The 15222-nt window shown below is 46.0% G+C and overlaps 1 protein-coding gene across 1 annotated transcript; it reads left to right on the top strand.

Moving 5' to 3' along the window:
- Positions 1-12237, top strand: HPSE (heparanase; the record flags this gene model as incomplete). Its single annotated transcript, XM_031066473.1, has 12 exons — positions 1-131; positions 1630-1775; positions 2775-2900; positions 3257-3430; positions 3874-4045; positions 4561-4608; positions 6000-6093; positions 6727-6833; positions 7345-7459; positions 9096-9214; positions 9348-9494; positions 10245-12237. Coding segments are annotated over 12 exons (1539 nt in total), but the record flags the coding sequence as incomplete, so codon positions are not given.
- Between the last annotated feature and the right edge of the window lie 2985 nt (positions 12238-15222).

The following is a 15222-nucleotide window of genomic DNA, read 5'->3' as shown; positions in this document are numbered from 1 at the left end:
GGGGGCAACGGAGCGGCGAAGCTGCGGCTGGGGCTCCGGGACAGCCCCCGAGGGGAGGTGAGCCCGGCTTTCCTCTCCCTCACCCTGGATGCCAGCCTCGCCCGGGACCCGCGCTATGTCGCCCTGCTCAGGTGAGTCGCCTCTCGCCCAACTGGGCAAAGGAGAAAGAGTCTTCGGGGGGAGGAGCGGGACATCCTGGCAAAGGCGCTGCGGAGCGAGCTGGGGGGAACGGGGAGTCCCTCTCCCCTAGAAATGGGGTCGGGGAGAGGCTGCTGGATCCCGTCTGCTTCGGGGTTCGCTAATTCCGCCCTCCCAGGGCAGAAGGCGGTACCTTCCCCAGGTGCGAGCCGCGCCGGCCCGTTTGTGCTCGGGGAAGGAGGGGATGGCATGGGGGATGCAGGGAAAGCTCAGCTCGACAATAAGCCTGGTAGAGGAGCTGCTTTGCCAGCAGAAAAAAAAAAAAAAAAAAAAAAAAAAAAAAAAAAGGAGAAGGAAACGGACGGAATTGCGGTTGTTTGCCCTCGAGAAATGGAGGCTTCAGGGTGTCCTTATCGCCCTCCGCAAGCGCCGGAAAGGGGACTGTAGTGAGGTGTGGGTCAGTCTCTTCCAGCTAACAACTGACTGGAAGAGACGAAACGGCCTCAGTTGTAGCAGGGGGGCTTCAGATTGGATATTAAGAAAAATTTCTTCACTGAGAGGGTAATCATGCATTGGAACAAGCTGCGCAGGGAAGCAGATGGTGGAATCACCATCCATGAAAGTGTTCAAAAAACATGCGGATCCTCCAGTCCTGCTTTCCCACTACTTGCACGCTGTTGTCCTCACTGAGCTGGTGAGAAAGGTGTCACCAGCTTTACTGGGAAGTGCTCACGTCTCCAACATCCAGCCCCATCTTCACACCTTGGGGTTCAGCCTGAGGCCAGCCGTGCCACCAGGAGGGGTGTAGGAAGTACTTGGTGGCCTCTAATCTGTTGTTTGTCACCACGGAGCAGATAGCGCCTAACATGCCCAGTGCCCTCCAAAGCCTTGTGGCTTCCCCCAGAGAAGGCTGGCTGTCGGTGCTGCACATCCTGCATGGGATGTGAGCAAGTCACAGTTATGTTCTTTTGTACACCTGCTTTGATAGAGTTAACACCTGTCCCAGCAGGGACCCTTAATCTCCCTTGGGTACAAAGGCAATTGCTTTGGCAGTTGTGATGGAAGCTGGGGCTGATGATGTAAAGTCAGTTGTGCGCTCAAATTCTCACAGAACATTTATGTTGGTGTTGCACAAACAAAACAAAAAAATCTAGGGGAGGAGGATGTTTAGGATGAAAAAAACCAAGATTGTTTTAAAGTTTTGCCTTACTTTGCCCCCCGGATTTGGCTCCCTGCTGATGTTCCCTCAGGTACGTTCTCCCCTTGTTGCCCATTAGACGCTCTCCTGGCTCACTTGGCCATCAGCACCCCTTTTGTACAGTGCAGAGGGCTGGAATGCAGATCCCAGAAAGCCATCAGGAATTTCTTGAGGCTACTGGGTAGCCCCAGGTCACCTACTGTAGCATGTTCCTCAAAGTGCTTGCCATGTTTACCCTCTACACAGTCTGCATAAATATAGTGGTTTCCTATTTCTTGGCATTCCCTCCTCAGCAATTCCAAGCTGCGTGTCCTAGCAACGGCCCTGTCCCCAGGTTTCCTGAGGTTTGGTGGCACTGAGACAGACTTTCTTATCTTTGATCCCAACAAGGATTCAACCTCAGAAGAAAAAATCCTCTGGGAATTTCAGGCACAGCAAGGTAAAGTTGGCATCAACTTGTCAGACTTGAAACCATCCTAGGTTTTGGAGGGTCTTTGACACAGGCTGAGGATGCTGCAAGGGCACAGCAGCAGCACTGGGGACCCTCCACAGTCTCAGTATTGCCAGCATCCATGGAGACGAGATCTATGGACTTTCAGCATGGTTTGTGGGAAGAGCTGTGCCAGCTGTGGGAAATTGAGAAAGGATGTAGGGGAACTTGTATCCTCTCTGGCATCTCCTGAGACTCTCCCTTTGCTGCCCTCTGCTCCCTGCAGCAATCTTGGGAGCTCCCTCACTGTCTGGAAGATGGTCAAGTTCAGCTCAGAAGCTGGGGCTTCATTATGAAAATTAAGGAACAGATGGAAGAAATAACCTGAGGAGAACAGAGCGTTCAATCTCTCTCCCAAAATCAGAGAGCTTGGCTGGGGGTGCAGCCTTGCCCCCCTGTTGCTTTGACAGGGCAAATGCAAACCTGATGGAGCCCTGTCAACTGCTTGAGCTTGGTATTTTCTCTTTGAACTTAGCAAAAGTGTCAAGAGGTGTTTCAAATAGAAAAAATCCTGTATATTCCTGTGGCACATAGCACAATTGTGCAATCCTACATTACTGTACGACCAGTGATGCTCAGTTTTGAAGTCAAGTGGTACTTTTCCCTCATAGCACTTTGCTAAGTAGCCAATTCCTGTGACTCCAGCTCGTGCCTTCTTCTCTGGTTATGGCCTGTTCCTGGTTTGCATGCCAAGAAAAAATATAAGCTTTGAAGGAAATGTGTCTTATGGCTGCTGCCAGTGAGCCGTGTGGGGAAGTCAGCACTTTCCCCTGCATGAGAGGGCCAGTGCAGGAAGCATTGCCCTGTTCCTGCCACACCATTGCATGCCAGGTTGGCTTATCTGCTCCTCAAGCATCGCAGCCTATGCTTTGTCAGCTCACTGGAACAAGGGTTTGCTGGCTGTTGAGGTGAGGAGTTAATTCCTATCAACCTTCTTCTGTCCTGCAGAGGCTTGTGGCTCAAGGCCTGCATTTGCTGCTGTTGAGAAGGTGCTGCTGGCTCAATGGCCCAGGCAGGAGAAGCTGATTCTTGCCGAACAGAACTGGAAAAAGCACAAAAACACCACTATTACAAGTAAGACTTAAACAGGGGGATGCAGTTCTCTGCCCCACAGTAAAAGGGCCATAGGCTATTAGAAGCTGAAACCACTGAAAAATAAATATTTCACCCACTTTGAAAAATATTCAGAGAACTCTTTTTCTACTGTTTGCCATCCCACATTTAATAGTATTCAGCTGCAGGAGTTGGGAGGTTCTCAAAGCTTGCCAGATGTGTAGTGAGGTCTGACCTCTTCTGTCTGGCTGGGAAAGTTTGGCACATCTGCAGCATCAGGCTAAATAAATACAGGCAGTAAGGATTGTTGCTTGGCCAGAGCTCAACTACCATGCTCTAACTTTGAGATAAACACCCCTCCTTTCTCCTCTGTGCAGAAAATACACTGGATATTCTCTACAGCTTTGCAAACTGCTCAGGGTTTCACCTGATCTTTGGACTCAATGCCTTGCTGCGGAAAGGTGGCTTGCAGTGGGACAGCTCAAACGCCCAGGCACTGCTGGACTACTGTGCTTCCCAGAGGTACAACATCTCCTGGGAACTCGGGAATGGTAAGTGCTTGTTGGCCAGACCAGCCATCAGCTAGAAAAGTAGGAGTGGGCTAGTAACTTTGGATATTTTGCATGATGCCACACCAAGGCAAGGTGATGTTTTATAAAGAGACATTAAGGTCTTAATTTGCAGGGGGATTTTACAAAAATGCAAGATGAATGAGCAAATTGAGATGATTTTGCTGCTCCTATCAGGGCTTTGAGATGAGGTGAACAATCACCCACAACATGCAGGATGTCACCTATGGCTGGGACAGAGTCCTGGAGAGCAGCACGCTGTATCCCCCAAGCTTTTGGTTTCATGCTCACCTTCAAATATCTCACCCACACTATGCCAGATCAGGTGAAGCCTTAGGGAACTGGTGCTTCCCATGTGAATGGAACTGCCCTATTTTGTGCCCCAGAAACAGAGTGGGGTGTTGATGTGCATGTGTCTTCCTCAGAGCCCAACAGCTTCAGGAAGAAATCTGGCATCCACATTGATGGCTTCCAGCTGGGGCAAGATTTTATTCACTTACGCCAACTGCTGAATAACTATGCCCTCTATCAGCATGCCAAGCTCTACGGCCCTGATGTTGGGCAGCCCCGAAAGCACACGCGGAGGCTGCTCAGAAGGTAGGAGTGTGAGGTTCCAGCAGCATTCCCTGGAGTAGGGCAGGCGTGGAGAATTGTGGCTTGTCTGCCCCTATATGCAGGAGGCATGAAGAGGCTTTAAAGCAGGGGTTGAACAACTTTTTTTACCTTGACAGATGACAATTATAATCTTACCTGCATGCTTGAGTTCAAGGCCTGAATACTCATCCAGGTAAAACTCAGCTGCTGGAAGTACATCAGTGGTCTACACATTTTCCCATTGAGTACTGGCTCTAGGGTTGTGCTAACAAGGGCTTTGAGCCTGAAAAACACCCACATGTTATACAAAGGTCAATTCATCCTCCCAGCAACCTGCTGAGGAAGCCAGGCTGCCCAAGCCTGCTTAAAAACCATGTGGCAATCCTGGCCCCCAGGCATTCACCATCAGTACTGCCAGCTGTGGGGACAGGGGAGGGCTGTGCATGGTGTTGCATTAGTGGGAGGGCCATGACTGGTACTGCTAATCCCCCGTCCTCCACCATTCCCTCTGCTTGCAGCTTCCTGAAATCGGGAGGGAAGGTGATTGACTCTGTCACATGGCACCAGTAAGTACCATTTGGATACCACTGTCACTCTGATTACTGCCTCATTTTCTTTAAAAAATGTCAATTTGAACAGAATTATCAATCTCAACAGAAAAGAGGGGGGTGAAATGCCCCTTTTGACAGTTTCTCAGGGCCCTCTCCACAAAGTCCTGTGTTCAGAAAGGAGCTGAATTGAGGGAGCACATTACAGAAATGCTGAAGCCTCCCAAGGGTCTACTTGGTGCAGAGACCCAAAAGCAGGGGTAGGGGTTTGTCACGGGGAATGCAACATGTGCAAGATGATAATTTTGTTTGCTCTATTTATATCTAGTTGATATAAAGAAAAAGCCCTGTAGGTCTGGCTGACCCCTGTCCATGGAGAATTGCCAGCAGCTCCTCCTGCTCCCTTGAGTTTGCTCTTGGAGTAATTTCAGGCTCTGTGTGGGTAACTCACCCTCAGATCCCACACGCAGTGCAAACAGCACTGGCACCTGGCCCTTTGCTCCTGTGCAGTGACTTTGATTGGTAGGTTTAAAGTGCTCACGGCGACAGTGGGGTAAACTGGCCTCAGGGCCATGAACTCCACATGTTTGAAAGTCATTGAAAGTCATTTCCATGTGAAGGCAGTTTTCTTTCCAGAGTCAAAAGCAGGACATGACATGCAGCAGTCAGACAACAGAGAGAAAAGATGTACATACTCATTTTTTTATATATATGTATACATACATCAATTATCTATATATTTTCAGCTCCTAGAAAGGCATGAAACATGTCCTTTTCCCTTCCTGGGCTGTTGTTAACTCATTTAGGATTATCAGGTTTTAGCTTCCTCTTGTGGCTGGAAGGCTTCAGCTGTTTTTGGTCAGACTGAGTGATAGCAGGATGAACTGCAAAAACCACCATTCCAATTTATTTGGAGAAACAAGACTTATAAGCTCTTCTGCTCATGGTGGAGGGCACCATTTACGCCATAGGGATGCCCATATTTCAGCTCCCTCCAAGTGGCCAAAATATTCCAGCAGATGGACAGATGCTCTGAGCTGATATTTTTAATATATAACTTGATAGAGTAAAGCAAGTAATCACATAGACTCCTCAACAGGAGAAGACTTACAGAAGCTGGCTCTTGGTGATGTTTTCCTTATTCTTAATAAATAGATACAAACAAATCTATTGCTTCTGCTGGTGGAAATTCCTGTGATATCCTGACTCCACTGAGGTAATTCTATGTTAAAGTCCCTTAAACACAAGTGACAGACCTACACATTTGGAAACAAAAAATTAAAAAACACTGGACAGAAAAATCTTGCTGTGGATAAATGTACCAAACAACGGAATACTTTCAGTGGTGTTTTGTACCACTGGTGGTATTACTCCCTAATTTTGTCTATGTTTTTTTTCCTGATTTTCAGTTACTATGTGAATGGACAGAGTGCAACAAGGGGGGATTTCTTGAGCCCTGAAGTGTTGGACACCTTTGCCACAGCCATATATGAAGTCCTGGAGGTACCTTGTCCTGTTCAATAATTCCCATGTTCAGTTTCCAGGGGGTTAACAGAATCTAAAATACAGCACTACTTCTTACTAGCAATAGACAGGGATACTCAAAGTTTGGGTTCTGCAGACATAGTATATTAAAAAAATAAAATTAAAATTAATTATACTAACAACAAATGAGCTCCAACTGTTTGCTATGCAGCAAACATGATGCCAGGTGCATCACACACCTACAACATTCTTATTTTTTGATAGAGTAATTACTCAGGGATGTAATTGATAGGTATCCCATCCCCCCAATTCTTTTTTTTTTCTTTTTTTTTTTTTTTTCTGAAATCCTGACAGCATTATAACTTAGAATATAGCACTACTCAGCACAAGAAGAACTATGGGACCTGGATTTTAGTGATGTTTGTCCTGTTTTACATGGGTAGCAAGTTTGGGGTTTTTTCAGGGGGTAATGTAAATCTACTTCTAGTCCTTTTGATCCAAATTTCTGTGACATCCCATCTCAGAGTGTTATCCCTTAAATGTAAACATCCTAAGTAAGTCTTTGGCTAAAACACAAAATATTTTTCATTTCAGTAGCCAAAAAATTAACTGTCATCTCTTTCTCTTCTTTCCTAATGCCACACTGGCCAGATTGTTGGTCAGACTGTGCCGGACAAGAAGGTGTGGCTGGGAGAGACGAGCTCTGCCTATGGAGGAGGAGCTCCCAGACTGTCTAACACTTATGTTGCCGGTTTTATGTGAGTACTGTGTCCCCAATATGGGAAATTATGTATTTTGACAGCTGAATGGGGCTGCCCCACAGGAGGAATGTGGCTTCCTCAGGCTTCCTGGGGAGTGCGAGCAGTTTTTTTCCATCCTATAAGACATGATGACTTTTTATCAGGGTGTGGTGGGCCAGCAAGTCAAAGTCTGATAATGACAGGCAACCTTGTTGTTGGTGTCATGATTTCTCTCAGCCTTCAGACCCTTGGCCAGTTCAGGAGAACCTGCTGTCACTCCTTGTTTCCACCACCTACAAACAGGGGAATGGAGCAACTGTTCCCACCAACTTGGACTTCAAGAGGTGGACTGAAATTATTTTTTCATGTAATTAATGCAAGACTTGAAATTAGTTGTGTGCTTTTAAGGAAGTCAGCATCACTCACTAAGTTTTGTTTTCCTGCTTCCCGATCTGGTTTGAGAGGGGCAACAGAGTACTGCTGAGGTCAGCACTTTCATCTGCATGATATTTGCCTCATTTTTTGGCAGGTGGCTGGACAAACTCGGGCTTTCAGCCAGGCAGGGGATTGATGTGGTAATGAGACAGGTTTTCTTTGGGGCAGGGACCTATCACCTGGTGGACGCCAGCTTTGAGCCTTTGCCGGTATGTAAACACCCCTGAATGCACCTCTGCACAGCAGCTCTGGGTGTGGAGGGACAAGTCAGCTATTTTAGCAACACCTTTTTTTGCTTGGATGGTCAGGGTATCCCTGCACCTAAAGTTATCTCATGTTCCACTGCAGGTTAATGTATTATTACATATATATGCATGCACACTAGATATTTACTCCAGCTGCAGGGGTGCAGCCAGTCTTCAGCACAGCAGAAAGTGATTTGTGGGACACGATGCTCTGGTTTGTACATAGAAGCTCCTGGATGTTACAAGGTTTTTCTGGATGGCCTGTTTTGGTTTGACTACTCCTCAGCTGAGTGATGTGTAGTTTATAAACAGAAGGGGAAAGAGATATTAAAATCAATTATATTCCATGTGAAAACCAGGCCACCATGAAGTCAACACTCAAGTGTTATAGGTCATGAGCATATTCATCCTACAGTTGTGGCTGAAGGATAATTAAATTGAAATATACATTTAGTATAGTTTGATTTATTAGGAAATATACTTTGCTGTGATAAAACTTCATTATATGAACTACACATTGTTCTTGCAGAAACGGCACATTTCTTTGTACTACTGGCACTTAGATTGGGGTGAGAGGACGGCATCTTCCTTTTTAGCTTCCCTCTCATTTTTCTGCTTCCAAATTGTGATTTTCACTGGTGGTCATAGAGCCAGCCTATAAGAAAACCCAGCATACAGGGATTTTCCATCCTACTTGCTCAGCTGCTTCCTATGCCAGAGGCTGCATCATCAGGCTTGTGACTTTGGGCTTTTCATTCCCTCATTAAAATAGATTTAATTTGGACTGAAACTGTTCCCTTTTCCTCACCTACAAACAGTACAGATGTTAACCAAGCCACTAATGCTTCAGAGGCAGGGAAATCCAAACCCAGCTGTAGTTAGCACAGAAATGAGGAAGCACATCAGTGTCAGAAGGCTGCATTTCCTTGCAGAGGGATTCAGAATGAAGGCTGATAGCAAAAGTAATTTCCTGGGCTTCTGGTGAGTCAGAGGAGAAACACAATGGTTTTCCTCCTAAGAAAACCTCAAAGATCAACAAATGAGCTGGGAGAAGCTCTCTAAAAGCCAGGAAAGACCTGGAAAAAATGAGTCTGCACTGGGCATTGCCCCGCTCTGAGGCATCATCCTGAAGTGTCAGAGGATACATTTGTGACTCAGATTTAGAAATCAATCCTGATACCTGTTCAGAAGTACAATGTTAAAGGGGTCAAAGTTTAGGAGTTTCTTCCTGGTGTTGCACCTGTGCTTTAGGTACAACCTTCCTGCAGGAAGGGCAGCTTACACTCCTGCATTCAGTCCCGAGGTTCTCTGTACCCTGCAGAAGGACATTTCGAAAGCATAATCTCTCCCTGACAGAGCTCTGAGAGTTCTGTATGAAGGGGAAAATGTGTCTAAGGTACTTTCTAAACACAGCTGCTGGCAGTCAGGGCTTCCCTTTTAGCTATGGTGTGTGAATTTAAGTAGATGTGAAAAACTTGGTAAAGCAAAAAGCTATGGGGAAAACCCCTTGACATGAGCTACAAAATTAAGGTTAGATTAAGCACTGTGTGGAGCACCTGGCATGTACACAAATGTTTCCATGTGTTTTTGTGCCTCCCAGGACTACTGGCTCTCACTGCTCTACAAGAAGCTGGTGGGTACCAAGGTGCTGCAGGTCAGCCTGGCAGGAGCCAACAAGAGGAAGCTCCGTGTCTACCTCCACTGCACAAGCAGCCTCAAGTAAGCCTCCAGAAAGGGCGAAATAGCCTGGAAACGGAGCCCGTGGCCACCCCCTGGCCAACAAATGCCATTTGGGACGCTGCAAGGTCACACATTATTCTGATCCCCACCATCACCTTCTCTTGCCTTGCAGCCCAAAGTACAGAGAAGGGGATGTGACACTGTTTGCTTTAAACCTCTACAACGTCACCCAACATTTGGAGCTACCAGATTACCTATCGAGCAAGCATGTGGATCAGTACCTCTTACTTCCTCATGGCAAAGAGAACATTCTTTCCAGGTAAGTTGCAATTCCTCCAGTCCCTGTGGAAAGACTGTGAGTAGGCTTAGATTGTCATTGAAACCTCACCTTATTCAATTTGCAAGGGGAAAGAAGAGGTTACCACTCATTCATCTGGGATTTTTTCAGTAAGATCTGACTTCTGTTAAATCAGGTCTCCTAAACTGAGGCTGCTGAAAGCTTACTAAGTTATAAGGACATTTACTTGATGTTAATTTGGAAGTTTATCCTAGCAGGTGTCAGTGTTCTGGACCAGCTACTAAAGCTCTGTTTTGTTGTTTTTTTTTTTTTTTTTCTTTTTTTGCACAAGCACAGGTATATTGCTTTCCCAAGTGCTAGCTCCTGATTTACAGCAACATGTTCAGACTTTGTATGTGGGTGGGATATTTTGATCTTTTTGTTGTCATTGTTAATGCATCCACAGGGGAAAGATCTGCTCTGTGGGCAAAAAAGAATATTAATATTTTCAGGAGAAAAAGCAATTTAAATTTGTACTTTTCAGAGCCTGTTTAGCTGTTGACCTCACTGGAAGAGAAAGAAATGTACTTTTAAATGTGCTTGTGCTACCACTCTGAAGGAGTCCTTGTAGTGGGAGTGCTGCAGATGTCTCTGTGTGTGTGTACACACACATTCAAGGGAAGTTTAGTTTGGCTTTGGGCTGAGTTAATGTTTACACTCAGGCCCAGAGCAGTTTGTACTCGATGGCAAACAGAGCACAGCTGCCCAAACAGTCTCTCTGTCCCTCTCCAGGTCTATTGAGCTGAACGGCCGTGTGCTACGGATGCTGGATGATGAAACACTGCCAGAGCTTGTGGAAAAGCCCCTTGGTCCTGGCAGACTGCTTGGCCTTCCAGCCTTCTCCTACGGCTTTTATGTTATCAAAAATGCCAAAGCTATTGCTTGCATTTAAGTGGTCAACACACACACTCAGGATAAATGTAAAGCATTTGCCTAGTAGGAAATTATAATTCTAGAAATTCACATTTCTACCACAGGATTTAATTCTGGTAAGGGATGCAAATGTTGCAGCACTAGCACAACTGTTAGCTGGGGAAGACTGAGGTCCCACTGGGTAACTGGTACAAGGAGGATTCCAGGAGAATTATCCAGGTAGAACAAGACCAGGCAGGTGCTGGTTTTGCTCTTGATCTAGCCTGTCACTGTCCTTGAGCGTGGAACCCTTCTCCACATCATGCAGGGAGCTTCTCACACTACCTGGGGCTCTGCCTACCCAGGCATTGCAACCTCCCCTCTCCCTCTCCGTTCTGCAAGCACAGCTCCTAAAGCAGTTTCTTCAAAAGCTTGCCTTCAGAAAGGATAAGCAGAATTTTTATTTGAGCTGTACAGCTGTGACCTCACACTATGTGGGGAAGCCTGAGAGGGGGTTGTGGTTGCTGAGGGTATCTTGGGGTGGAAAGTCTGGACACACAAAGCAAACCAAGGTCAGGGTGCTTGCAGGGGCAAAGGCCTTGCAGAGAAACCAGATCCTCTATTACACTTGGGGAGACAACACACATTTTTCTCAAGCTAGGATTGTTCAGTCACAAGATGGAGCTGTGGCTCTGTGCTTTCCAAAGGCAAGTTGTTGATGCAGGAAATTCAGGCTGTTCCTGTAGGGTGGTCAACCTCTGCCATCACACACTTCTTCCCTGTATGAAAAGGAGAGGAGCGCACCAGGCCCTGACAATAACCCTCTGTGCTCAGGAGGCTGCACAGTGAGTGCTCGTGACTCTTCAACCTGCACCACTCTGCAGGCAGTTGAGCTGGAAAGGACTTTCCTGAACCTATGCACAGGTAAAGCTCTCAAGCTCTCTCTGCTTTACACTCCCTAATGTACCTAGGTCTCTTTTGTCTTGGGGAAGTGGGATAGGAAAGATGCTGAGGAAACCACTCACCTCTCAACCACCAGAGTTGCTATAGAGCATCCTGGGGACCGAAGTGCCCAGGCAGGCTGACATCCTTTCTACTGGAAAAACAGCGATTTTGGACAGAAATCTGTGTTGGTGGTGGCTTTTCTCCCCAGCTGAGCCTTCCCCATGCACACCCTGCTGCAGGTGGCTGTGCCAGCAATAAGCTCCCTGTGGCACACAGGCTGCTGGTCCCCAGGGCAACAAAAAGCCTGGGGTAGGACAGCAGCTGAGGCCTTCTACATATATTTATTTGCATCTACTTTTCTTGAAGGTATGTAACCCACACCATTCTCAATGCCTTATATTTATGAGCACAGCAGGGAAGAACAACCCCACACTACTGTACCTCCCTTTTTAAGCTTTAAAAAGATGCTACTAGCTACATGGGGTTTAACACACGGCAGGGAACCTTTTTGATGGGATGGCTTTCTAAACTGATGTACTTTTGTAGCTGTGATGAAAACCTGCACACTAAAAAGGCTATAGTTGAGTTCAGAGTGTCAAAGGCGTGTGTGCATTCGTAGAGCAGATGCATTCTGTGAAGGGTTATGTATCAGGGGATAACATAGATCAGAAACAAGGAAGGCTGAGTTTGTCTACATTGTCTAAGTTCCATAACAGAAGCAAAGAGAGTGTAAGATGGAAAGTCTTACATACAGTCAACATAAAGTTAATAATATATTATTATTATTGTAAAAATGTAAGTTGCAACTAAAACATCAAAGGTATTATTTGCCTGGTAGCTTCTTTTTAGAACTTTTCTAAAAATGTTGTTTATTCCACTGCTTGTGAGTTTTCTATTTGAAGATTTTAATTAAAGCAATTTATACCAACTTTTGGCAATCTTAATTTTTTTTAAGACTCCTTTTTGACATGCTGATACCACGACACTCCCCACTTTTCTTTTGGTCACAATTACCCGTGCTTCTTTTTATTATCAATAAGAGTGCCCAAGTACACAAAAATGAAAGAAATCCTACACAGGTTGGTGTGTTTCAATTGTGTTTGCGGAGCAGTTCAGAAGCCCTCCACCCAGTGTGACTCAGATGTGATACATGTGCTGGTGACTGGCACACAGGAACTATCAGGAGGGGCCCCGGGATGTTTGCGCATGCAAATGACAGCTGCTGCCAACCGTGTCTCCTCTCTGAGCCCTGTTCTTGATGGTGGGGTGGGGAGGTTTGATTTACAGCTCAGTAACTGCCTTTTGCTTTACAAAGTGTTGGACATCAAGCTAATGGCAACTGTTCGCTCTATACAAACAGAGCAAGAGGGACAAAAGTGCAGGGAACGGGAAAGATGCTGGATCTCAGCACTCCAAGGATGCTATGGTCTGAAACAGAGATGAACATCACCCTCACAGGACCAATGCCTGCCCCACCCTTATCTCTGGGGCTTTTATTCCTCTGTGAATGTCATTGACCTCGGGGGATTGAATACACTGTGTACACTTATTTGAGAACAGGGAGAATCATATTTCACACTCATTCCAATTTGTTTTTGTCCTTTTGACTCGAGGTCAGATTACTCACATTGAATCTCCTGGAAGGTGGAGTAAGTTGCATCACACTTTGGTACAGGGGATCATTTTGTGTATAGAAAATAAGGAAACTGATAACCACCTTAGAGTCAGGGACATTTTGACCATCAACTTGGATTTCAGCTAAACAAGACAGCAGGGCTTTATTAGTCTGAAATGAGCTACTCCCTAGATTATCTTTCAGTGAAGGGCCAGGCCACTTTATTATGAATATGAATATAAATACAGCAGCAGTAACTGTAAAAGTTTACTTTGTAAAAGTTTAGTTTACTGCTCTGCTTCCACAAACTCCTTAAAATTTTTCTGCAGACAGTCCAGGGTTTCCTTGCCACTTCACATATATAAAACACCAAAGCACTGTCTACAGAGGACATCCACCTGGTGACAATCAGCATCCATGTTCCTACACACATGGCAGGCAGAGAGGCTGTGGGGATTCATTGCGAGGACTCACTATTCAATCACACCTCAGGTACCTGTCTGTATCTGAATAAAGCCCATGATGACTTTATCAACATGATATGGAACCTAGATTATTAGCTACTCTTCACCAGAGTTGGGCAATTCTTTCCTTTATGGTCCTGTGCAAATTGTTTTACAGCTGTGGAGTACTGCTAATAAAACAATAAAACAATGGCAAAGTGCTGGCAAAACATTAAAGTCACTTCTCCATCGCATTCATATTTCACTTCCTCCTGCTAGTCAGCATCTTGGGAAATTAAAGTTCAAAATGGTTTCCATTGTTTTCTACCAGTGTGTGAGTCATTCAAGCTGAAGAAGTGTGTAACGCAAAAGAATTTATACTCTAGAAGGACAATGAACTCCCCAAGGAATCTTTTAGCGGCAGATCTGAGGACACAGACACTGAAACCATGCCATGAAAAGCCAAGGTTTTGTGGTTCTGTCCTCTGTTCTCTGGTTTGTGCAATAACTCATAAGTTGGTGTTATGACCCTGAAGGTGAGGTAACTGAGGCTCTTGTTAATGGGTCCCTTGGAGTAGAGAAGAGTGAAATGACACATGAATGACTGGTGTTTATATATAGCAGGTTTAGTTTAGAATGACGGAAGGGAGGTATGCAGCCCTTTCGGGTATTATCTATAGAAATATAACCATAGGAAATATAAAAATAGAATTTAAGAAAATATATAAGGAAAAGAAAGAGAAAGGACAAGACAGTGGGAAGATCAGAAGGGAATGAGAAGAATGTGTCTTTACAAACAAACTGTGAGCATGCCTGTAGGAAAAGCTAGATGCTGATAGGTGAAAGAAGCAACGGGAGTAACCATAAATTTCAGACAGAGACTTCCTCATCTAAAGCCGTATTAAAATCCTGGACTTAGAGATACAGAGAAAAGGCGGGGGAGTGTGTGTGTGTGTGTGTATGTGATTACTAGAAGGGGATACCTATTAGGTGATTCGGGCAGCCTGTACCTCCCAAGTACCTCAGTCAATGGGGAAAGGAAGAGAGTCCTGTGGCCGGGAAAGTAGAACTAAAAGAAAGCTACGTCCTCCAAAAACTTGAGAGACACCACGGGAATACCCATGGCCTCTCCCCTTTTTTTGGAATATAGTCAGAGGACTTCTCTGTCTCCTTTTTGGACATAAACCTCTGGTGCTGTGAATTTTTCTGCACAGATAACACCACCTGCGGACCCAGCAACAAGACTTAATTGATGCATTGAATTTTCATGTGTGATGATCGCAGTGTTGATCCGTCAGGGGTGGGGGAAGCCCCTGAAACATGAAGTTCAACGGGTTAATACACAATCTGGTTCAGGTGGGAATGCCCAGGTACCTCCCCTGTTGCTAAGCGAAGGTGGGTTTCTTACGGCCACCCGGGCTGTTCCTAAGCTGGTCTGAGATTTCCCAACACACATCCCAAACCCTCTCCTCCTCCCCTCCGGCTCGGGGAGTGCAAACCCGGCCTCAGTCAAGACCGCGCTGCTCTTGGAACTCGCTGGGTGTTGGAGTCATTAACCCGCAGCTTTTCAGTCCCTCGCACAGCTGGTGGGAGAACTGAGTGAGCGAGGAGAAGAGACACAAAGGCCACATGGGAACTCGGATTTTTTTCTTTTTTAATTGCCTACAGTGAGGAAAGGTCTTGGAGATGACACGAATGTTAAGAACGATCACGTTAAATTTCGACGACGAGGATTCCACCGGGAAGACACCACCCCCGCCCCGCCTCAGGCCCGGCGCGGGACGCCCAGGGGCGCCGCGCATGCGTAGTGCTGCGAGACTACGTCCCGCCGGCAGCGGGGCGGCGCTAAGATGGC

Source organism: Geospiza fortis, unplaced genomic scaffold, assembly GCF_000277835.1.
Source record: "Geospiza fortis unplaced genomic scaffold, GeoFor_1.0 scaffold11, whole genome shotgun sequence".
NCBI lineage: Eukaryota > Metazoa > Chordata > Aves > Passeriformes > Thraupidae > Geospiza > Geospiza fortis.
Note: the sequence above shows the minus strand (reverse complement) of the source record. Positions and strands in the feature narration are given on the sequence as shown.